The sequence below is a fragment of the Podarcis raffonei genome, chromosome Z, assembly GCF_027172205.1.
Source record: "Podarcis raffonei isolate rPodRaf1 chromosome Z, rPodRaf1.pri, whole genome shotgun sequence".
NCBI lineage: Eukaryota > Metazoa > Chordata > Lepidosauria > Squamata > Lacertidae > Podarcis > Podarcis raffonei.
The window spans coordinates 32,088,525-32,114,284 of NC_070621.1; the positions used below are offsets into that span (position 1 = coordinate 32,088,525).

General features: G+C 43.5%; 2 protein-coding genes and 1 pseudogene across 2 annotated transcripts in view; all 3 read left to right on the forward strand.

The window, feature by feature from the left end:
* DKC1 (dyskerin pseudouridine synthase 1) overlaps positions 1-25,760 on the forward strand; it is a 185,729-nt gene that overhangs the window by 14,412 nt on the left and 145,557 nt on the right. The window lies entirely within an intron of this gene.
* Positions 24-728, forward strand: LOC128406448 (DNA-binding protein inhibitor ID-3-A-like; annotated as a pseudogene).
* On the forward strand, positions 940-1,459 carry LOC128406971 (vimentin-like). The gene is made up of 2 exons (XM_053374866.1): positions 940-954; positions 1,007-1,459. Exons 1-2 carry the CDS (start codon positions 940-942, stop codon positions 1,457-1,459), a joined length of 468 nt encoding a protein of 155 aa, XP_053230841.1.

Genomic DNA, 25,760 nt, shown 5'->3' on the forward strand with positions numbered 1-25,760 from the left:
AAAACTACCGCTCAACTTTATGATCAGTGAAAATATTTGCTACTGCAAAGGTAGCATTTCTGTTTTTAAAATATATACATGGGGCTTTTTTGCAAAGAGAAGCATTTTCTGCGTGCACACAATAGAGAATCAACCAGGCTGCCAAGCAAGGGGCAGTATCGATCTCTCTCTCTCGAGGTTGCTTGCTTGCTTCTCCCGCCTTAAGGAAGGAAATCTTGCCCTTCTGCAAATCCCTGCTGGTTTCTCCTCCTTCATGGCCATGAAAGGAATCAGCCCCATCAGATCAGTCAGGATCTGCTAGGAAGCAAGCTGCATGCTGCCTCTCTGATCAGAGCCTCACCATCACCCAGGGAACAAACAACAGAACGAAGCCCCTCGGCCAGTGACTCCTGCTGCACAGGCCTTCGATAAAATGCCATGAGTCTTGCCAAAACAAAAAAACCAGAGCCCGGCTCAGGAGGAGCCCAAGAACCTCCTTTACAACATGGATGACTGCTACTCCAAGCTGCGCAAGCTGGTGCCGAGGATCCCGCAAGGCACCAAGAGTCAGCCAAGTGGAAATCTTCCAGCACGTCATCGACTATATCTTTGACCTGCAGATCGTGTTAGAGGAACAGGCGAAGAAGGGGCAAGATTCTCCAGCAGCCGAGACTTCCCTACTCTCTTTAAAAGCTGCAGAGCGGGCATCCAAACTTTGCTCAAAAGAGGAGAGGAATCTCTGCCACTAATCTATTGGAACCACCTTCGTTATCGGGGCCAGGTAGGGACCCCAAGATCTCCTGCAATGCTTTTGAAAAGTTTTTTGCAGATAAAGTCGCTCGGATTCAGAAGGAGGTAGACTCCACCGTGGGAGCAGGGCCAGATTGGGAGAGTGCTAGAGTCCTGTCTAGTCATGTTATATGGGATCAATTCCAATCTGTTATCTCTTAGGATGCGGACATGCTGCTTGGCCGAGTGAAACCAACCACCTGTCTTCTTGATCCTTGTCCATCCTGACTGATAAAAGCAAGCCGGGAACAATGATGCCCTGTGCCAGCCCAAACAAGAAGTGAATGAGTACCGCAGGCAAATTCAGAGTCTCACCTGTGAAGTGGGTGCACTTAAAGGAACTAACGAATCCATGGAACGTCAGATGCGTGAGATGGAGGAGAACTTTAATCTTGAAGCTGCTAACTACCAAGATAACATTGCCCAACTCCAGAAAGTGATCCAAAACATGAAGGAAGAAATGGCTCGCCATCGGCACGAGTACCAAGACCTGCTGAATGTAAAGATGGCTCTTGATATTGAGATTGCCACCTACAGGAAACTGCTGGAAGGAGAAGAGAGCAGAATCACAATGTCCTTTCCAACTTTTGCATCCCTGAACCTGACTTGTCCTGTTCTCAGATTGGAGACAGCCTCCCACCACTTCTCCCCAACCTCTGGAAGGACCAGACTCAAATTCCTCACCTCTTGACCCCTCAGCAAAAGTCCAGGCTACAACCCCAGGGTGAAGTGCAAACCTCAACACCACAAGTCATGTGTCCTTAACTAAGTTTTACACTCAGAGGCTGCTATCTAAATAAGTATCTCCCATTTCTAGGAAGGCCACTTCAATTTCATCTAGCGCTCGGTCACTTTCTTCACTGTCTTCCCAGGGCTCCTGGGCAAGCTCTACGGGCTCGCTGACATCCCTGAAGTCCATAGACTATGCTGCCAACCACAGGGCGGATGATTTCTGCAAGCTGAATAAAGAGAGGGAATTCCACTACTCTGTCATCCATTCTGTCTAGGAGGGGCAATGCGGCAGAAAACTACATAGGCTGCCACCCAGTGAGGTGCAACTTAAAGCCTAGGCAGCGGATCTGCACGAGCCTCATAAACCTCAGAGACTTTGCATTGTATTCATCAAATGACTGCTTCTGAGAAATGGGATCGTGAGAGCTGGCACACATAACTGCCATACAGGAGGTGCTGCTGGCTTGGTGGTGGTGGTTTTTTTAACTTGGCTGCCCAGCCATCGTTGTGATACTGCAAGCCTTTCTCAGGCTTTGCCGTGCCATGGAGAAGAATGGCTTGGAATGCCAACCAATATGCACATTATACCTTGCGGCACAAAGGGAGCCATCACATGGAAACACCTTCACGTTGCTCTTTGTGGCTTACATTTTGTGTGCGTCACTTGTAAGTGCTCCAGCCTTCACACTTGGCCAATTCTGTACTGCCCTTACAAATGTTGCTTTCTAGTGCTTTTTTGGTCAAAGAAATCATGGGCTAACTTGGTTTCATCAAGGGACAATATTTTTAGCCATTTAGAAAGTGCAAACAGAAAGTGTTTGCAACTGTGATTATAGTAATCATCTTTTTAAAATATAAACTTTGCAATTTTTTCACAGTTTCTGTATGCACATCAGCTATATGTAATAAATAAATCATCATCAACATCTTTAAACTCCGCCCATTGGGCTGGCTTTTCCAAGGGACTCTGGGGGACTTACAGCATATCTAAAAACATCCAGCATTAAAAATCTCCTGATACACGGCTCAGGAGATCGAGAGGGAGAAGAAAGAGAAGGCAGGAAGGGTAATCATGTCAGACCACTAACTCCTCGAAATACAAATATCTTCCGGATAGATTGCCCATAAACTCCACCCTTGGTCCAACACGGTTACCTCTTCCATGCTTAGCTAATCTCTTCCTCCTTCCCTCTCTGAGGAAAAAAACCTATAGCTTTTTCCCATACAAATGTTTAACTTTAACATATAAAATACATACTAATATAAGCAACATCAAAATACCAAAAACCAGTATTATCAAAATTTCAAAATGTTGGTCATGGTAGGGCTCTATCCTGAAAAGATGTCCCACCAAAGGTGTGTGGTTCAATCCTGAATATCCTGAGTGACTCTTCTTAGCTTCTCGTTTTACTATGGCAATATTAGTACTTTGCATTATGACACATTCCAAGTTTTTCCGCAATCTTCATGTACTTTCTCATTCCTTTTCTCCGAGCAGACTGAATCCCTCGCAAACACCCCATCGGATACCTGCAGCCACACAACACAAACCCTGCCAGCAATGAACTTTTCAGTTACTTCAGCCACTCCACATTTGCTGAGGGTGCATTTGCATTCCTCTCAGCCAGGAATGCCTCCTTCAGGAGGTACAATGAAACCATTTGCAGCCACTGGAATCAGCCAGCAAGTGATCCATCCACAAGAGCCAGACTCTGGACTTGAAAAATCCCAAGCACATTTATCTGGATTTTTCATTCTCTCTGCAAGAGGAGAGAAGTGAAAGGCAGTGCTACACCTGGTGCAGTCATTAGGGAGGTGCATTCAGGGATTAAACAACAAAAACGAGGAAGGGATCCTAACAGACAGAAAGGGTGCTCTGCTTGGAAAGCAGCAAAGAGCTGGCTGCTCCGTCCCGTCCTGCTTCTGCTGCTGGTTTGGGGTTTGCTGGAGAAATATCAAAACTAAAGGGAAATCTAATCCAGCCTAAAGGAAAATATCTATCTAGAATGTATAATCTCCTCCACAATTCACACCCTGCCATCAAAGAACTTTTGTCTCACTTAAAGCGCTCAACCTTTTCTGAGGATGCACACCTCAGAACACATAGGGACAGAGGAATCTAAAAGGACCGGCCATACAACAAGCCAGTGACTTCTGTCTTGCAGGTAAATTTTTTGGATGACCCAGACCTTTTCTCAAAAAGGGGGGAATATGAAGAACCGCTGGAATATCGAGGTGAAGAGGAGGAGAAAGAAGAGTACGACAAGATTGGTAACCACAGAATGCTTTCCATTATTGAAGTTACAAGAGATGCATTCTGAGAAAATGACTGCTCCCTACATAAAACGGGGGGTGACCTTTGCGTGGACATGCGCAGCCCCTGGATCTGGAGTGGCTCCATCAGTATAGGCTTGGCTTTGCCTTCCCTCAGGTGGGATACCTGGAGGTCTCCGCCTACCCCAGTCAGTTGTTCAATCCCACCTGGGGGAAGCGTTGCCAAGGAGATCAGGCCAGGTAGGGGAGGGAATACCTGCCCACACAATAGAGGGAGGATCTTACCTGGGAATCCTCACTTGCCTCCAGAGCTTCTCCCACCCTACCCACCCTCAGTTAATGCCTTATTTTGCAGGTTAACTCTTCTTCACAGGTTTTGCAGGTTAACTTTTCTTCACAGGTATGCGGGCGCTGCTACGTTAAGGTCGCTGTCAAAGGGCCGGAAAGAAATTTCCCTGCATTGGCAGGTTTCGCCTTTCCCGTAGCAAAACGTCACAACTTTGGCGGTATCAGGCCTTGGGCAGAATCCTTTTGTCCATCTTCCTCTTTGCAGCGGCGATACCAGGGTTCCCTGTTAAAGGGGTTTCTGAAGGGTGGCTTTGACTGTACGCCGAAAGGGCGTCATTGCTCTCCCCTGTGTCAGCGGCGTAACGGGGGCGGCTATCTCTGCTTGAACATATGTTCTCCAGAGCCAGCCCATCCCCCACACAAACACTGGATAACCTTGATGCTCCCTAGGTCCCTGGCTGGGGACTGGGGAGGGAGAACGCCCAATGCCTGAGCCAAGGTCTACTCACATTTGAAATTTAATAAAGTTGTGGCCAATTTAATCCCATAGCACGTTGATTCGTTATTCCACATGACAGGGGGGGGCTGCTCGGGATCTGGGGACTCCACCTGTCTATGCAATGAAAAGCTTAGTACAAATGGGAAGACATTCTGTTGGCTCCATAATGAGGACCAAATGGCTGTGGAGAAGTTGTCTGATGGAATCAGAAAGTTTGCTGCTGATGCAGTTAAACTGGAGCAGATGATAAAGGAACGAATGTTAAATGCTGCAAATGGAAAGTAGGCATGCTAAACTTATTGGAACCTGTATGGCTGTACAAGCTGCATATGAATGGATTTTCTGTATTCCAGGCTTTTTATATGATTTTGCAAACTTAACATATTCTCAGTGTGTTTGGCACTTTTGTATATCAAAATTGATACTGCTGTGGGGGGGGGATTGCAGATGACTAAAGGACCAATTGACTGGAAGGGTTTCCCTTCAAAAAGGTGGTGGTACTGGTAATAATAAAATTATTGTGGTAAAAAAATAAAAATATAAAAAAGTAAAAATAAGTTTATAGTGTGGGTGTTCACCTCTGTTGGTGCCTTGTTCAATGGTCTGAAACTGCTGCAACTGGCTCTGATTTCGCTCTTCACTATTCCCCTTCTTCGGGAATCACTATTACAAGGAATTACACACCCAACACACATACAGACACACACCCAACACACACAAACTCTCAGCACACACGCTGAAAACAAGATTGGAAGACAATAGCTTAAAAACGAGTAAGTGGTTTATCAATAAAGAAAGGAAAAAAGAATATATTTTCTTTTACCTTCTGGTAGGAAACCATTCTAATATTCTGTGTGTAAAAAGTCTCTGTATTATGTTGTAATTTGATTTTTTTGTAATTAAGACAACAACCTCATGCACTCTCCCAAAAAAGAACAAGGAAGAATTTAAAGAGCTTCTTCCTGCTGCTCTCATTCACCGTGTTGAGTGTTGTGAGTGTGGTGGCTTGCATTGCCTTGGTCCGCCTCTCAGGGACCATCCAGTAGAGGGTGGGACAAGCCATTCCTTGGACCTCCGCCAGGATCCAGGAGGGGTGTTTCACAACCCTTTCGTGTGCCTGTTCCTCTCTGAAAAGCTTAGTATGAAAAATTGAAAAGCTTAGTACTAAAAAAAAAAGTTTATAGTGTCGGTGTTCACCTCTGTTGGTGCCTTGTTCAATGGCCTGACACTGCTGCAAATCGCTCTGATTTTGCTCTTCACTATTCCCCTTCTTAATGAAAAGCACCAGGTGGAAACTGACCATTCTTGTGAACCAGAATCTCAGAAATGCACTGGCAAAAGTCCCAAGTTAAACCCAGGGGTGAAGCGCAAACCTCAACCCCTCAAGTCAAGTTCAGAGCCGGTGCCCCAGCCAAGGGGAATGGAGCTTTCGCCTGGCCAAGCCATCGAGTGGGTGCTGGTTCATCCCCAGGGAGGATTCCTATGTCAGGAAAAGTATCCCCCAGTGGGTCACTCCATTGATGCAGCCCCGCAGACTAGACGGGAGGAGTATGACTACAAGGGACCACCGCGATGACCAAGGGAGGTTCGGGCAGAGGACGACTATTGAGAGCCGGAGCGCCCACCCCAGGAAAGTCGCCGACCAACGATGTATCAACCGTCTAGCCCAGCCCTGGTTTACTCGCCAGAAAGGTCTTGGGAGCCCCGCGGGCCAGTTCAACGGTACAAAAAAGAGGAGGGTTACGAGCAGCATCCCAGACCCTCTTACAGGTATGAAGGGCAGGAACCTCAGCGTCCGGATGGACGAGCCCCGAGTTATCGCCCTGCCCCAAGGTACAGCTATGACCAAGAGGCACGAGATGTGGTTCCAACGCGAGTTACTCCTGAGTTTACCCTGAAGGATTTTGACTTACGTCTTTTCCCTGCGTATAAACCCCCCATGCATGTCCTGAGCTATCTGACTTTATTCGAACTAACCTGCCGGGAACTGGAGCTCCCCTCAAGACTGTATATGTCTATTCTGAAGACGTTGATTAGTGGGGAGTTGGAGGATCTCGTGGGCCATCTTCCTTTGTCCCACGCGCTAGACTATGAACAGTATAAACGCCTTGTTTTGGAAGCTGTATGGCTGTACAAGCTGCATGTGAATGGATCTTCTGTATTCCAGGCTTTTTATATGATTTTGCAAACTTAACATATTCTTTTTGGCACTTTTGTATATCAAAATTTATACTGCTGTGGGGGGGGGGGAATTGCAGATGACTAAAGGACCAATTGACTGGAAGGCTCCTGAGACCTCTAGTCGTCTTTCGAATGGACAATGTTGAAACGGATATGGACTGCATGCGGAAAGCTACAGGCGCGCTTTCCAGAAGGTTGATAAAACTGCCTCTTCTGAGTCTCCCCTTGGTAGCTCCGAAGGAGGCGCAAAATTTCAACTTTTGGCTGTCTGCAGAGGGGGTAGATACATTTGAGGGAGTGAGGCAGTTGGTCATTAAAGAACATTTTCTTTTTTGGGCTATTATCCTGCCCAACCCTGCTGTAGATCACCACATGAAAGCTTTCAGCTTAATATCTAATGACATTCCCAAAGACAAGAAAAATCTATTCCTTTACACAACAGCAGCTGCCAGAATATCCCATCACCATGAGAATGGCAAATCAACTCGGCAAGTTTGTAGAAATGGCAAAATTGAAAGCAATTATTAGAGGCCACTCAAATCAGAGAATAATTAGAGAGTGGGATGGAGTGAAGGAAAACATGAAAAAATATGGTCCCAGAATTGAAATATTAATAGAGAATGAGTAAAACATGCAGGGGTAAGCAAGAAAATAATAATAAAATCAACTGAATAATTATTAAATTATAACAACATAACAAGCTGGAAGAAGTAAAATACTGAGATCACACATGGCTGAAGGGGAGTGGGGGGTATATGGGAACCTATAATATCATTTATAACATAATTTGTTAATTGCGTTGTATTTACATAGAGCAAAGGGAAGCCTAGAGCAATTAGATATATTTTAATTTAGGCAATCTATGTAATAGGCTTGTGTTAGAAAATGAGAATGGATTTTGAATTTGATGTTTGTAATTTTTTTTAGGTTTTGAAATAAAACTTAGAAAAAGAAAAAGAAACCATTTGCAGCCGCTGGAAGCAGCCAGCAAGTCATCCACAAGAGCCAGATTCTGGACTTGAAGAATTCCAAGCACATTCCAAGCATCCTCAGTTTTTTAAACCACATTTTAAGCCAGCCTAACAAGCCAGACCCAACAATTAATTTGGCTCAGGGTGCAGGTAGCCGAGGGGGACATACAACAGATGTAGATGAACACATCTAGGTCACATTGAGAAACTTGACCACACAGAGCCAAGGAAATGGGACTAGCCAGCGAGGCAAAGATGGAGGAGAAATTGGAATGTTAATACCCCCCCTCCAAATGAAGGGCAAAATCCTCTGCCATTTGCAGAGGAATGGTTTCCGCAGCCCCCTCCCATCCCAGCTCCTTCCTCTATGCTAACTAAATATAGTTACAAGATTTCCCACAGTGTCTGTACAGACAGCAGCTACATGAACGCTTCAGCCCTCTTCTATAGCAAGATGGATTCCCTTGAAAACACGCTATCAAGTGCTACAGGCATACAACGCAAACCCTGTGATTCAAGAACTTTTCCATTACTTAAACAGCTCCACATTTGCCTCTGCGGCAGCAACACTGTCAACTTGAATGTGCTGCACATCTGTGGTTTCCTGCCTCCCCCCCCCCCACCTTCTTTTACTCCCACTTTCCTCCTCCATATCCTAAAACTTTCTTCTTCATTGCTGCTGCTATAGTACTATCTTTCCTTTTAAAATAAAAAATTGCAGGTTTCTCCACAGTTTCTTTACATACATCAGCAATATCTATCCTTCAGCCCTCTTCTATAGCAAGATGGATTCCTTTCCAAACTTGTCATCAGGTGGTACAGCCACACAGTTCACACCTGCCCTTAATGAACTTTTCAGTTACTGCACACACTCCAAATTTGCGGAGGATGCACCTGTGTTACTCGTAGCCGGGTATTCCCAAACCCCTCAACACAAGTGTCCCTTCTCCTTTTCTGCACCCATATTCAATTCCTTGCAAACACCTTACCAGAAGATGCAGCCACACAACTCAGACCTTATATAAACCATGGATAATATCAATATCTCCTGGAACCTACAACCCCTTGGTGCATTTCACCCTTTGGCGTTAAGAAGAAAACATGAAGGGAAATTGGGCAACATATAAAATGTTATTAGAGGGGGAAATTAATAAATTAAGAACTTTGAAATCCATATATATTTGACAGGCTGGCTCCAATACTTCCAGCTGAATGAAAGACAAGAAAAATAGGGTATGCTGGAGAAATATCAAAACTAAAGGGAACTCTAATCCAGCCTAAAGGAAAATATCTATCTAAAATGTATAATCTCCTCCACAATTCACACCCTGCCATCAAAGAACTTTTGTCTCACTTAAAACGCTCAACCTTTTCTGAGGATGCACACCTCAGAACACACAGGGACAGAGGAAGCTAAAACATTCTGCAGTTTGATTCCCCCCAATGGCAGAACCTTCAGAGTGCTCCTTGCAGGCGTGTCTTAAATTTTAATACCATGGGCCTCCAACCATTTGTGCCATATGACCAAGTAAGGCATCTTTCCAACTGCAGCAGCCCCATTTCCTTTGTAAAAGATGGAAAAAACACAGTTCCATGGTACAACCAGTAATGTAGTGTGAAAGAAACATGGGGGGGGACAGAAGCCCTCCTCATCCTCAGCTGGATCGCCATGGCCCCTTGACACCCTGTTCTGTCCCCATGTGGCCCCCATCTCCCAACGCCAGGGCAGCTAGACCTGCCCCTCCCTCCTCCCTTAGGCTAGCCAGAAGGAAGCCCTAGGAGAGATTTCCAAATGTCAGAGTGGGATCCCTTGAGGTCTTTAGCCCGCCCCGAATGCGTCTCTGTCCTGCATCTTGGAATTCCCCGAATGCCGAATCCCTTTTAAAAAAGCCAAGATCCTTCCGCCCCCCCAAAAGAAAATTGCAACCAGATTTGAGTTTGCAATGGAGGCCTCGAAATGCAATGTCTGATCGGTGCTTTTCAATTTGTGTTTTTTAACTTAATAAATGATGAGAGTGGTTTCACTTTTTAAAAAAACCCATGCACCTTTTTTTTCTGTGAATAAATTTATTCCATGGGGGAGGGAGAAAGAAATATAATTGATATAATGGAATATCTGGACTCCAGGAGAGACAAACAAGCTGCCCTAATGTTTCTGGATGCTGAAAAAGAATTTGATAATGTCTCTTGGCATTTTTTGAAAAGAAATTTAGAATTTATGGACATCGGTGAAAAACTTTTAAATCATATTCGGGCTATTTATTTGGAACAATATGCTAAATTGATAGCATATTTAGCATATTCACATAGCATATTCACAGACAAAATTGAGATAACAAAGGGAACCAGACAGGGGTGCCCGCTATCGCCATTGTTATTTATAACAATACAAGAGGTCCTGTTGAGGAAAATAGAAGCAACGAAAGAAATAAAGGGGATTGGTGTAGGCTCAAAAGATTATAAGTATAAGGCCTTTGCCGATGACGTTGTCTTGAATTTAGAACAACCTATGTCCAGTGCAATAGAAGCTTTGAAAAAGCCTGACGAGTATGGGCAATTAGCAGTCTTTAAGCTCAACAAAAATAAGACAAAATATTAACTAAAAATTTGGACAGTAAAGAAATAGGAGAACTACAACAAAAGACAGGTATGTCGATAGAAAAAAAAGTAGAGTCTGGCTCACATCTAAGAACATAAACCTCTTTAAAGACAACTATGAAAAGGTGTGGAATGAAGTGAAGAGAGATCAGGAGATATGGACTAGAATGAAATTATCAATGATGGGTAGAATCTCAGCTATCAAAATGAACATGTTACTGAGACTGTTGTTTTTATTTCAGACAATTCCGGTGGAACAAAACAAAGAAGATTGTCTAAATTTATCTAGCAGGTTAAAAAGCCAAGAATTAAGTATAAAATATTGACAGATGCAAAAGAAAGAGGCGGTTTTTCCCTGCCAGATCTAAAAATTTACTACGAGGCGGCGTGTTTTTGTTAGTTGAGAGAATGGATAACCTTAGATAATTCAGATATATTGGATTTGGAGGGATTTGACAACAGATTCGCGTGGCACGCCTACCTGTGGTCAGAATGGTCAGAATGCACAGAGGGTTTTTGAACCATGCTATTAGAAAATCATTGTATGAGTGTGGAGCAGACATAAAACATTATTGGAATGCAAAACTCCGAGGTGGCTCTCACCTCTGGAGGCTTTTGCAGTCAAAAAAAACATAAATATGTGAACTGAATGGGCGACATACAAAGACTTGCTGATGGAAGTGATAATAAAATAATGTTAAAGACATTCGAAGAACTAAGAGGAAAGATGGTTGCAATACCATCAGTTACAAGATGTGTTTAGAGAAGATAATAAAAGAAACAGATTTGGAAGTAACAAATCTAAATTAGAGACAGAATTACTGGGTAGTAAAATGAAAATACTGTCGAAAATTATCAGTTACTACTGGAGTGGCACACAAAGGATGAAGAGGTAAAAAGTGTTATGATTTGGGGCAAAATATTGATTTTAAAAGGTGGGAAAAACTGTGGACCGAAACAATTAAATTCACAGCATGTGTGTCACTCAAAGAAAATATATTTAAGATGATGTATCGATGGTTTTTACACATGCCAAACTTGCTAGAATGTATAGAAATCAAGACAAAAATTGTAGGAAGTGTAAGGAGAAGGAGGGGAACTTCCTCCATCTGTGGTGGACTTGTTCTAAAGTGAAAGCCTTCTGGGACTTAATATACGAGTTAAAAAAGGTTTTGAAATATAATTTTAATAAAAAACCAGAGGCATTTCTATTAGGCTTAATTGGTGAGGAAATACATAAAAGTGATGTAAACATGTTTATGTATGCCACAATGGCTGCAAGGACACTTCTGGCTCAGAAATGGAAGAGCAGGAACTTCCAACACTGGAAGACTGGCAGGTCAAGATGATGGAGTTTGAAGACATAATCCAGACTCAGCGTGACAAACTGTTTCAAAAGGACTGGAACAAATTTATATTTTATATGAAAGAAAATTGTAAACATTTGAAAACGTTTGTAGGCTTGAATTGAAATGTTTTGTAATGTAACTATAAGGAACTGATTTACTGATAATAAGGTGAAATATTAAGGAATCCCAAAATGGCGTTGTCGTTAGTGGTAGCGTCGACTTGAGATCCGCATCAGTTGATGCTGTTTTTATTATTTTTATCAGTTTTTATTAGCTTTCATCAGCCTCAGTATTTTATCTTTGTTATTTGGCAGCTAGTAATTTACAAAGCTTGAGTCAAGGGCTTGAGTTAAAAGTCTAAGAGAAAGTCTGGAAAGTTCCGGAGAAAGCCTTAATTAGCTCCGGCTCAGCAGGAGTGGAGATTAGACGCCCTATCGTGGGTAGACGCTGAGCTTCCTGATTTACAACAGAAATTAGTAGCGGCTCTATCTCTGGGAAATGCCTAGGAAAAAGAAACGACCGGCCTCATCTCCACAAGTGAGCCCACAGGAGAAGAGCAAGCAGAGCAAAATGGACGATTTTGTAAGAGCACAGAACTCAGAACCTACTACACCAAATAGAACTCATTCCCAGGTAGGTGGGGATGCTGTAATGGGTGGAGATCACCCAGGGGAGGATGCTGAGATGAGCGCTCATGAACTACCCCACGAACTACCATCTGAGGGGGCACCGCTCTATGCAGAAATACTCGCGGACCACTGTCTGCTGACTGCAAGAACAGTGGAGGAAATTAACATCAAATTAGAAAAGGTAACGTCTCTCCTGACGGAGTTGGTGCTCCTGGCAGCCAAAAATAGCTCACTCAGATCACTCAGTACTAAAGAGACCGACCATAGCGTTGCCCTCCCTCTAGACCATCGTGTACAGGGGTGTAACAGGTCTGGACTTGATAGCCGAGAGACTACAAATACTAAAAACAACAAAAGCGAAAGTAGGGACCTGATCCTACAAAGTACTCAAGTAGCTCTCGATATATATCCTTTTAATGGTATGCTGCCTTACTGGAAATCAATCAACAGTGTGAAGAGAAACTTTAAGCTTTTACTAAATATCCATTGCAACACTCTGATCGCGATAAACTTGCTTTGCACGGACCCCCAGCACACTAGACTCATGCTGACATTTTCTGACTCAGCTACCCCTAAAATGCTACTGAAATATAGGGCCATTTTACAGGACTATAATATTGTTTTAAGGCGTGTTTTTAAAGACACAGAACAAAAACAACTACTGCCAAACTTGTTGTATAGCTGGACCGACCCCAAGCAATCAATGCCCTCTCTGCCGAAGGGCTTTCGCCATAAGGCCATGATTCATTTGGAAGGGCCGTCAAAGATGAATATGTGCAGTGAACCCAGCCTCAACAATCCCTTGGAGAGGAAAATATCTGAGCAAAAAGGCCAAACACACCAAGAACGCCAGCCCAATCTAGATAATTCAAAGATAGGACACTCTATTACGCCTTTGGCAGATCCAGAATTTCACCACTCTCTACTCCAGCTGGAATCTGATCAGCCAATGCCAAGTGACGCCCCTCCCAAGGGAAATGGGACACATAGAAAGCCAGAGACAGATTTAATTGTCTTTGACGAAGACCCCCCCCCCCGATGGTCCCAGCAATTCAGATAACACCGTCGATGCCGGGAAATCGGGAAAATGCTGCAAATCAACGCCGAGAACAACACCGTGCATATCCTAAGAAAGGTTGCATCATTCCGAACCAGTGAGAGAGCTGATAACAATTTCCCCACCACAATGAAGCCAAGCCAGTTATGGAACGAGCAGCCTTAACTTTATCTCATGGAACATAGCGGGTTGGGCCAACAAACTAGGGGATGAGCCATTTCGTGAATATATAACAGGTTTTGACATAATAATGCTGCAGGAAACTTGGGCAACTGACAACATAGTTCTCGGCGGTTACGACGCCTATGAAATCAAGGCCTCTAAACCGCTCGGAAGGGGACTACTGAGGGGGGCCTAGTAACTCTGGTTTTCACTCAGTTGGGGTCACAAGTTACTGAGTGCTCAGCTTTCGAGCAGCTGGCACTGAGGATCACTTTGCATCTGGAATCCAAGAGTATCATTCTTGTTTCAGCTTACATCCCACCATATACAGTGCAAACACAGATAGAGAGCACGTGGCGTAAATTCCATAGTTTCCTTTATTCCCTACAAATTAGGTACCCTGGATTGCCTTTTTACCTAATGGGAGATATGAATGCCAGAATAGGCTCAAATGATGATAGCCTGGAAATAAAATTCCCAATATTAAGAGATCTAAAGGAAAATAGCACCCTCTTTCTAAACCCACCCCCATGTAGACATTCGAAAGATTGCCAAATCAACTATGCCGGATTCTGCCTGGCTTTTTTACAAATAAGTCTTGACCTCATCATTGCTAATGGGGCATTCCTCGGGGACAGAGAAGGCGAGTACACATTCATAAATACAAATGGAGCCAGCACAGTAGACTACTGTCTCACTACCAGAGAGGCCTTCAAATCAATTAAAAAATTCACCATAGATAATAGGACTGAAAGCGACCACCTACCTCGAATCATCTCCACTACTGGCCAAAATTCAATTCAGCACTCTCACATAGAACATGAGGTTATAGATAAAGCAAATTATCCAGCATTGCGTAGAAAAAAATGGACACTTGAGATAGCAATTGCAGTTGAGAATAGATTGAATTCACAAACTGCAATTAAGTTAAGATCAATTATAAATAAACAATTTATCAATAGACTCCTCCCTGACGGCTTACGAAAATCTCATTGAGTCCTTGCAGGATGTGGTTTCGGTTAACATAAACTCAGCCAGCAAGCCACGCACTGCTAAAGGGCGCGGTTGATTTGACCAAGAGTGCCGCACAAAGAAGGAAGCCTTAAGGAATGCTTATTTGGCCTATAGAAACGCAGGATTAAACTACTTATCTCCATCTTATTTCAAAATCAAAAAAGAGTATAAAGCCCTTTTGGCCTCAAAAAAAAGGCAGTCCGAACAAAATTCCTGGTCCCTGCTATTGAATGCCTCACTAAACAATGAAACTAAACTCTTTTGGCAACTGGTCTCCGACTCAATGAAAAATAGTTCTTCAGCCCCCAGCTGTGTCATTCCAGCTCAGGTTTGGGAGAATCACTTCAGAAATATATTTATGGAAAATCCAAACCTCCCTTCCAGCTTACCGGAGGATGACAGAGCAGAATTGTCACTGTTCCCTAATTGGAGGCCGGTTACTGTGGAGGAAATCCATACATTAATTGGGAATCTGAAGAGTGGAAAGGTTCCGGGGAAAGACTTCATCCCAGCAGAGTTGATTACATCAAACCAGCACTGGTTTGCTTCTGGCAGCACTCTTTACGGTAGTAAATAACTCGGGTAAGGTACCATATAGCTGGAAACATGCTATAGTAGTTCCAATCTTTAAGAGAGGCCACCCAAATGTACCTTCCAGTTATAGGCCAATTAGTCTGCTCTCAATAATTGGGAAGCTGTATGCCCGTTTCCTCAGTAGCAAACTGACAATTTTTCTAAATGAACATAATATACTATCTGAAGCCCAGGCAGCTTTCCGTGAGAACCATTCAACAACAGACCACTGCCTAATGCTGTCCTTCCTAGCTGAGAAGTATACCAGGCCCCTACAGGGTAAACTCGTCGTGGCCTTTATGGATCTGAAATCAGCATTTGACTCCATCCCCAGATCCCAGCTATGGTCCAAATTAAGTCTGATTTTGCAGGACAAACGACTTCTCTTTCTCATAAAAGCCCTGTACAATGGAACCAAACTGCAGGTCCAATGCGGTCGACAGGGACAGTTATCAAACAGCATCGAGATGACTAGGGGGGTGATACAGGGTTGTATTTTGGCCCCCACATTGTTTTGTCTATTCTTAAATGACCTAGAAGAGAACTTAATGGACCCAGATGGACACATTCCAAAAATAGGAATGAGAAGGACCCCTTTGTTGTTATATGCTGATGACACGGCCATCATCTCACGTTCCAGACCGGGTTTGAATTATCTGTTGGGGAAATTTTCTGATTACTGTTCTGGAAATGATTTATCCATTAATTATGAAAAATCTAAAATTTTAGTCTTCGAAAGAAGATTCTCCCGGTCTAAATGGGTGCTGGATGGCCATAACCTTGAACAGGAAATACTTCCGTTACCTAGGGCTCACATTTCATCATACAGGATCTTGGAAGCACCATTGGCAAACCTCCCTCCAAACGGCGGAGATTACAAAGCTAGCCATACTCAGATTCTTCTTCACAAAGGGCGGCAAATATGTTCCAGCAGCCTTGAGGGTTTTCAACGCAAAGCCAGTTTCCCAACTCCTGTATGCAGCAAATGTCTGGCATAATGGGGACCTGCCAAAGCTAGATGGCTTTCAGGCAAAAATTTTACGATCTCTGCTACAGGTACCTAACTGCGTCCCCAACTCCGTACTTCTGTTAGAAGCTGGTGAATGCCCAATTTCAACTAAAGCGTGGTGGGCTGCCCTAAAACATTGGCTCAGGATTTCAGTGTTTAATCTAGGGAAGGGTTTGTACCAACACTTGACCAATGAGGAATTTGTCAGCAAATGGCAGAAAACCATGGCTAAAAAAGCCACCTCTATTGGTCTGTCTCCCCCCCCCCAACTGTATTACCTGGGTTATGAAGGCACCCAAAAGATTTTAAAGCAAATATTATGGGACAATGCACACAGTGACTTGCGATCTAGATCACACACAGTCTGTAGTCCGCTGGCAGTAGGAGTTCAATATGGGTATGTCTTTAAGTTAACATCTTACATCAAAAACCTGACAGTACCTAACTACCAAAGGCTTTTCACCAAAGCCAGACTAAATGTCTTTCCCTCTGCAGTGTTGGATGGTAGGTTGAGAGGAGTTCCCTACCAGGACAGACTTTGCTCGTGTGCTCAAGACATCGATTCCATAAATAATATTTTTTTGCATTGTGCAAAATATGAGCAGGCCAGGGCTGAACTGATACTACCCTTGCTGGTACCTTTCCTGGGAAAATCAGAGGCTCACTATGTCAGGTTCCTACTGGAAGACCAGACAAATGCTAGAACGTTAGCAGTGTCAAAGTTTTTATCGGTGGTTGCAAGAACAAATGAGCCCTATATTCTAAACAAAATGCTTGATTAACCTGGAGGTAGGCTGTATGAATTGTGTATTGATTTGTAATGATTTGTTGGGTCTCTGGACCGTAATAAAGATTGATTGATTATAATTTGACAAAGGGTAAATAAGTGCTTATAGAAATGCCAAGAATATGGGAAGTTATGTGGAAGTCAGAAAGAGGGAGGGCAGGAGGTCAATGCTCTTACAAAGTAATATATTAAGTCATAGAATTATGTAACAAAAGGTGAATATGATTTAATGGAAAACTCAATAAAAATTACTTTAAAAAATAAAAAGGAAATATATTAGGAGTGGCTTTTCTTTTAATAAGTTAATAAATGAACTACTTCATTGGCACAGCATCCAAATGAGGTGTAGTGGTTGTATAGTTCTTGATACGTTTTGTTTCATAGTTATATTTGGGTTGCTGCTTTAAAAAAAATAGTTAGCTTTTTGTATCATAAAGTTCACAAAACTGATTCCTAGTATGCAACTGAAAGCAGAAATGGGGCACTTTTTCCTTTTGCTTTGCTGCAGATATGCATGCTATTTTACCATAGCTCACAGAATGGCATCATGGCACCTTTTTACTATGTATGTGAATTATTTTTTAAAAAAATGTTACTCGTTGAAATTTTGTCTGGTCAATATATTTCAGCTTCATGTTTAGTTACGCGTATAATATTTTTTCTATTTTTTAAGAAGTGCCAGAACTCATGAATACTTCCCTTGTTCTCTAATGGTGCCCACCTGAGAGGTGCTGGATCTGTTCAAGCAAGTTCCAGCTGAGAAAAAGCCCTGGTTCTAACTTGCCTAAGTGGGGAAAGTTGGCATTACTACAGTGAGCGAACAGATGCAAGAAGCAGCATCCTTTGGCCATAGAGCACCAATGCCAGGGAAATTGAAGAGACTCAGGGCAAATTTAGTTGCCTGACAGCATGAGTGAAACTAACTCTGCAGACAGGCATATAGGGCTGGGGAGTGTGCTAGGAACCAAGAAATACAAAACACCACCTTTTTTGTGCTTAGGAAATATGCAGAAAAATCAACTGCAGCTCCTCTGGTGAATTTCCTGAATTAAAATCTCTTTCTGTCTCTTTTAAATTCTTTCCAAACCCATCTCCTATTTGGGAGTGAGCCTGGATCATTAATGTTCCAGGTAATGAGAGGCCTTGGTGAGTGCATTAAAGGAAGATTGTGACTCTTATCATATAATGATATCATATAACATTGGACAACAGTACTTTTTACCGATATGAAATTCAGTGCAACATACCATCCGCTTGGCCAGAAAAGTCAACAAATGTGTCATTGGCACAGTGTCCAATCGGAAGTGAGGGCAGTGGAGGAGTCTGGTCTTTCTGCTTCTCTTTGGTCTTAAGAAGCGGCCATGGATAACGACCCAATTCTTATTCTCTTGCTTTTTGAATCTTGAAAAATATGTACATTAGGAAAAAAACTATCAATTTATTTTCTGAAATTTCAAGCCGCTGCTGCTGCTGCCCAGGACTGACCTGCTGATAGCTTGAAGGGCCCTGCCCTGCTTCTCTTTACCTGGGTTGTGGCGGGGCCTGACAGGCTCAGTAAAGGCCTGCTGCTCGACAACTCTGAACACTCCCCCCCCCCCGCAAAATGGGTACACCACTGCCAGCCCCTGCCATAGGATTTTATGCAGTGACCATTACAGACCCCATACATCATTCCTGTATACTTCTATCCCTGTACAATTTTCCTCAATACAATTTCATCCTTTTTATATTAATTTGGGGTCAGTCAAGCAAATCTTTCAAACATCACCACCACCATCTAATTGGGGTTTGTGTGACCCCAGCATCAGCCTGGTAAAGCAGTTTCTCACATGTCAAAGATTTAAATAAAAGTAAAATTATCACACAATATCTTGAAAGGGAAAGGTACCTGCATCCTTTTGAGATTCAAATAATAAAGCTGCATATGGTGTCATACAAAGGACCCCAAATCAAAAGGTTAGTTAAAGAGCCATTGAGAGGCGGGAGACAAACTATATAGAGAGTCTTGCTGTTTGCATTATTAGCTGCTTGTGTGCTTGTTCATGGCAGTCATGTTTTCAAGATGCTCTTCAATCTGACAGATAGAAACGTTATTTTAAAAACAAATTTAAAAGGTGGGCATTCGATCCATTTTCACTATGAAGTCTCCCAATTTTTGCCTTCAACCATCCTCGAAAATTGCAACGCTCTCAAAAGCTTCACTAGGAGTTGACATCCTTCTGTGTGACATCTCGTTACACTGGCAGTTTCTTGAACATCCAGCAAGAATAGAAAAGAACTCAGCTTATGTTGACACAAAACAGCATGATAAATTGTGACACACAAACACACACACATCTGTATCACCACACACACACACACTATGTATTATTTTTCCCTGTGGTGGAATAATTACAATTCTTCTACCTGCACCAGGAATGGAGAATCTTTGTTCCTCTGAAGGCCATCATTCTTGACCACTGGCCATGCTGCCTAGGGAAGATTGGGGATATTGTTTAGCATCATCTAGATGGGCCTACAGGTCCCCCATTCCTACAGTAGACATTTCCATTCTTCACCCAATGATAGGTATATTCCCTGCTTCACTGTCACTAGTGAATCCACCATGAAAAATTTGTTCTATGCTAAAGGCATCCTTAGCATTCTTTTACTACAAAATGCAAGTTATAAAAAGGAGCTAGTTTTTCAGACAAGGAAAGAGCACCGAAGAGAACATACCTATGGAGTGCATTACCAAAATACATCCCTGCAGGTATAAACTGAATGGAGAAAATAAAAAAGATCACTTTGTTTGGATCACAGAAGCTAATACGTGCTTTCTATTCAAAGTTCCTGTTTAATGGCTAAAATGTGCCAGTTTTCAAGAATTCCACAGCAGGAAAGTTAGCAAGGAAGGGAGCAAACTAATATATTTCTCCTTAAACAAGAAAACATTAAAATAAAAAGGAGTACTCATTAGCATGGCATGGTACAGAGCCAACAATATTCCCATTATTGCTTATTATTACTATTACCAAGACTCTTTTCAAAAATAGATTAGAGGTTTGGCAACAACTCAGCTGACAAAGGAATTGTGAGAAGCAGAAAACTCCATCATTGTACCCATTATTTGCTTTAAAGGAAAACCAAGCACCTCTAAGTACAGCACCTCATCAGGTATACTTTATTCATCAGCACTAAATATATATGAAGCATCCAAGTATGAAACTAAGGCATTAATTATGGAAAAACTAACTCTAAGAGAATGGTTTTAAGTACTTTTTTTTTACTCAGCCCAAATTTGCCCAAGTCTGCAGCCCAACAAATTCTCAAGATCGTTTTATAAACGTTTAATTTATCGCACACTGTTTATGGTTGCTTTCTCCAGTCCTACCCACTGTAGCCCTCGCAGGAGAGGATCCTCTAGGTGTTTATTGTGGGCTTTATCCTGCTGCGTGGGTCCTCCACCACCTCAAGAGGGCTCAGCTTTCACAAAGGCAGAAGTGGCTCTTTTCAGGTGTAGCCTATCAGAAGGCAGAAGAGCCACATTTCCCAGATAAACTCAGTAGAGGACTAGACCTCTTTGGACAGAGACCTTTTCCATGGCACAAGAGCGTCCTGCATAAAGCCTATTTGCACAGAAATCTTTAACGCCTGCTTGGCCTGGTCAGTTAATAGCGCAGTTTACTTTTCTAAGGAAGCCTCCTACTTGAAGAACTAAGCCAAGGCAGCCAACAACAAAGTGTTTGGTGTTGATGGGTCACTATTGGAGAGGTAGCTCAAAGCTTAGGTGGTGTACCCCCAGATTTTTGAAGAAAAATTCAGTGGTGCATCCCGAGATATCAGCCCATGGGTAGTTCAGATTCTGCAGTTTGATTGCACCCAAATGGCAGAAAATGCAGAGTGCTCTGTGTCAGAGCTGGCCCACATCTCCTTGCAGGCATGTCTTAAGTTTTAAGAGCATGGGCCTCCAACCATTTGGGCCATATGTTCAAGTAAGGCAACTGTCCAACCGCAGCAGCCCCATTTACTTTGTAAAAGACAATGAGGAAACCAACAGAGGATGAAGTACCAAAGCAATGATTTTTGAAGAAAACTTCAGTGGTGCATCCTGGGGTATCAGCCCATGTGTAGTTCAGATTCTGCAGTTTGATTGCACCCAAATGGCAGAAAATGCAGGGTACTCTGTTTCAGAGCTGGAAAATCAATTAAAAAAAAAAAACCCTCAAAAATATTGAATATCACATTTTCTTTAGGAAAACAATGAGACCAGGGGAATAACCTCACGCTCTGTGTCAGAACTGGCCCACCCCTCCTTGCAGGCATGTCTTAAGCTTTAAGTCCATGGGCCTCCAACCATTTGGGCCATATGACCAAGTAAGGCAACTGTCCAACTGCAGCAGCCCCATTTCCTTTGTAAAAGATGGGGAGGAAACAAAAAGGTGAAGAAATAAGAAAGCATTGATTTTTGAAGAAAAATTCAGTGGTGCATCCCGGGGTATTAGCCCATGTGTAGTTCAGAATCTGCAGTTTGATTGCACCCAAATGGCAGAAAATGCAGGGTGCTCCTTTTCAGAGCTGGAAAATCAATAATTTTTTTTTGAAAAAAACCCAACAACATTGAATATCACATTTTCTTTAGGAAAACAAAGAGACCAGGGGATTAACCTCATGCTCTGAAAAGGCTGCAAAACAAAGATCATGTATAAATTGTGCCTAAGGAAGGTTCTAAACAGCTGAGGGGTATAGGTTGGTCCTGCTGCTAGTACTCTTCTGGCTGTTAATACCCGCAAAACTGCCGCAACAACTGCAACAAACGAGGGTTGTTTAAAAGATAGGGAATATAGAATGCAAAATGGTTGACAATTCAGACTGCCTGCTCTGGTCCAGTCCTGTACTGACAGTACCTTCCCAGAGTATGATATTGTGATGTTTCCTACATCTCAGCCTTTCAAACAGTGGCTTGAGTGGGTGGCACCAGTCGCAGATAAAGTGCCTTTGCCGGTGCAAGTGGGAGTTGGTCCCCTTCACACCTTTTGGACTTGGGAGCTTTCAGTGTGTTAAAAAGTCATTGTCCACCTAGACATAGGAGGCGATAGCAGTGGGGCAGCTACAAGAATTCTTGGAAAACAGAGATGATTTAAATCCATTCCCATCTGGGTTCAATCCTGGCCGAAGAACTGAGTCAGTCTTGGTCGCCCTGATGGATGACCTTTGCAGACAGGTGCCTATGAAAAACTAAGGGTTATGACAATCGGAGGCAGTGTATCTTTACTTACTTGCTTCCATTTTAAGGGGGGAAGAGAAGCATGCATGTGTGAAAAACAATATTGTCCAATGAAATTTGATATTGTGTCACACCAGGCCCAGATGTTTGAAGAAAACTTCAGTGGTGCATCCCGGGGTATCATGTGTAGTTCAGTTTCTGCAGTTTGATTGCACCCAAAAGACAGAAGATGCAGAGTGCTCTGTGTCAGAGCTGGCCCACACCTCCTTGCAGGCATGTCTTAAGCTTTAAGAGCATGGGCCTCCAACCATTTGGGCCATATGACCAAGTAAGGCATCTTTCCAACTGCAGCAGCCCCATTTCCTTTGTAAAAGATGGAAAAAACACAGTTCCATGGAACAACAGGTAATGTAGTGTGAAAGAAACGTTAGGGGGGGACAGAAGTCCTAACAGAATAATCAGGAACACCAAAACAATAATCACCACATCTAAATACAGCCTATGGCGCAAAACCATTAAATTCATGCTCCTGCTATTTGCAGAATCTACTGATTCCAGAAGGGCTAAATCTCTGCTGAGGACTTGTTGCCTCAGTTGGTCAGAATCACTGACTGCAGGTACAAGGCAGGGCACACTGAGCAGACCTCCTGGCCACCCAGGGCTTCAGCCCCCTCAGTATTTCTAGACAGGGTGCTCAGTTCCCCCAATATTGAGAGGCCCGGCATCCTCCACTGCTGGGCTGTTGCTATGGGGCCGCACATGACTGTCACCAGCAGCTGCGGGAAGCCCAGGGCCCTGTTAGCAGCGAGGGACATGCAACAAATATGAATGGCCACGCCTGGCAGGTGAGGCGAAGATGGAGGAGAGGGAAGGGGATACATTGGATTTTATCTATTTGCATACTGCAGGGCATCATAACAGGTTTCCAAACAAAAACTTTTAACCAAGAGGAAGGAACCAGAATGACAGGCAACTAGAGCAATATCTTTTGTTTTATCACCACATCTTAAGCCAGCCTATGGGACAAAACAATAGATTTGGTGCAGGGCACAAGTAGCCGAGTGGGACGTATGGCAGATATGGATGAACACATTTAGGTGACACTGAGGAATTTGACCACAAAGAGCCAAGGAAATGGGACTGGCTAGTGAGGCAAAATGGAGGAGAAATTGGAATGTTAATACCCCCCCCCCATTTGATGGGGCAGCTACAAGAATTCTTGGGGATAAGGAGTTTGCAGAACAATTAAGGAAACAGTTCAAAGTATAATATTTAGGAGCAGCAAACAACTATCTTGGTCTAGAGAAACAGTGACGGAAGTTTTTTGTTAAGTGAAAGAGACACAATAATTGAGTTGCTTGAATGGAACAACAAGCACAACTGGTTATAAAGTTGGGAATTGTGTTGCATGATGTGTGGATACTTTTGTATATGTTTTTAATACTGTATTTCTGTTCAAATGAGGAGGGGTGTTAGGAAAACATTCTTTAAGAAACAGATGAAGGTTCTTGGAAGCTTTTAAAAGGGTTCCAGAATTTTCTTTACAGCATAGGAGTGGCACTCTAGAATTGATTGGTGTCCACTGGAGGTGCAAATAAAGGGAGGAAGTTGCAGACTGCAATGTCCGTACAAGGAAAACACACAGACACACACACTGTTTTTGCAGATTATGGCAGGGCCTTCGCAGATGCCTCCAGAGGCTGCCTCTCCTGCAGAGGATGATTTGCTGCTGCCCAGTGCACCTTCTTCCAGAAGGAAGGGTCATCTGAGGAGGTGATCCAGGAGGAGGGCAAAGAGGAGCAGGGATGGTGATTCTACTGTACTTCATTGTCAGGTAAATCGTCTCAGAGCTCTGATGCGATTCAGATGTCACCTTGGACCTCTACAGGGGTCAGAGTGAGGCCATCCCAGGCCTTTCAGCTCCACCTAAGGTAGAGAGGCGATCGCCATGACGGAATGTTAGACTCAGGGTTGCCAAGATCCCCACAGCTCGCTGGGATTGTAGGGACGCAGACGTGTGGACTGCTGAAATGGCTCCACATTTCGAATGGAAATTCCCTGAGCGATAGAAAATGAAGCAGGTATACAGGCAGCTGGCTTGGCAGCAGCTTTGTTGGAACTTCAGTAGCGGTTCTTGCCAGCATCAGCCCTGTAAATATATGCATCTTTGTGTTAGGTGCTCTGGATATCATTCGGCCACTGCTTGCTGTATTAGACAGGCACCCCTTTTTGTGGTGGAGAAGGGGGCTCAAAGCAGCAAGCCAAAAATGCCCCCTGCCCAAGCAGGGCTGGGGCTGATAAACTAGAATTCAATACCTCTTGCCCATACTCTCATAAGATTATCTCCCTTGTAAGCCTGGCTGGAAGCTTATAGAGATTGGTCAGCTGTTTTGTACTTGTGGGAAGGGTTTCCCAATATTTTAGGATTCCCGTGGCTGTCCAGCCCATGGCCTGGAATACAGCAAATCTAAAGTCGGTTAGAGAGCTACCTGGGGTAGCCAGAAAGCAGATTAGAAGAAGCTTGCATTGAGGCGTATGGCTGGACCCCTTTGATTCTCCTTTTATTCTCGACTTGCATTTATCCCCATTGGGGATTGTCCCTAAGAAAGCCCCATGTGATTTCTGTCTGATCCATAATTTATTGCATCCCAAAGACTCCCGTGAATGACGCCATCCCATTGGAACTTTATTCCATGAAATACACATCCCTGGATCAGGCGGTTAAGCTTATCAAAAAAAGACTGGAAGAGGGGCCTTGTGAGCAAAAGGCGTTATTGAATCGGCTTTTAGGTTATTGCCGGTTCACCCTCAAGATTTTAAGTGGTTGGGCTTTCATTTGGATGACACTTCTTATATTGATAAGGCGATGCCAATGGGCTGCGCAATACCCTGTGCAGCATTTGAGTCCTTTAGCACTATCCTTCATTGGGCTTTGCGAGTTAAGTCTGGTTCACTGGGGTGACCCATTATCTTGATTATTCTCCTGGCTGGATCATGTGACACCAGCAACTGCGTAGTCTTAGTGAACGCCTTTTATTCCCTCACTGAGGAGCTGGGTGTCCCGTTGACAGCAGATTAGACAGAGGGTCCTTTTAGCGTATTTAGGGATCCAGATGGATATCGTTGCTCAAACATGCCACTTGCCTATGGAGAAGCTGTCTGCCTTGAATAAAGTTATTTTGTAATACTTCCTCTGAAGCAAGTGATGCTTCATCAGATCCGATCTTGCTGGGTTATTTAATTAATCTTGCATACAGAGTGGTTGCCCCAGGCCGCCCCTTCCGTTCCCGCTTGGCCAGGCTGCCTGCGACCCGAGGTCCCCTTGCTTTCGTGCACACTTACCAAGTGAGGTGAAGGTGGATCTCATGTGGTGGTTGCAATTCCTAAGTGAATGCAATAGCAGTTCACCTTGGCAGGATACCTTGAACCTGCACAGTGATTTTCAGGTTAATGCTGATGCTGCTGGATCTTTGGCCTTTGGTTTTTATTTCAGGGGCTGCTGGTGTGCAAAGACATGGCCTCAAGCCTGGTGTGGTGAGGCAATCATGTGACCTAACTTTTCTTGAGTTTTCCCCATTGTAGTAGCAGTTCACATCTGGACCGAGGAGTTCAGTGACCGTCGGATCTGCTTTTGGTCTGATAACCAGGCAGTGGTGAGCATCT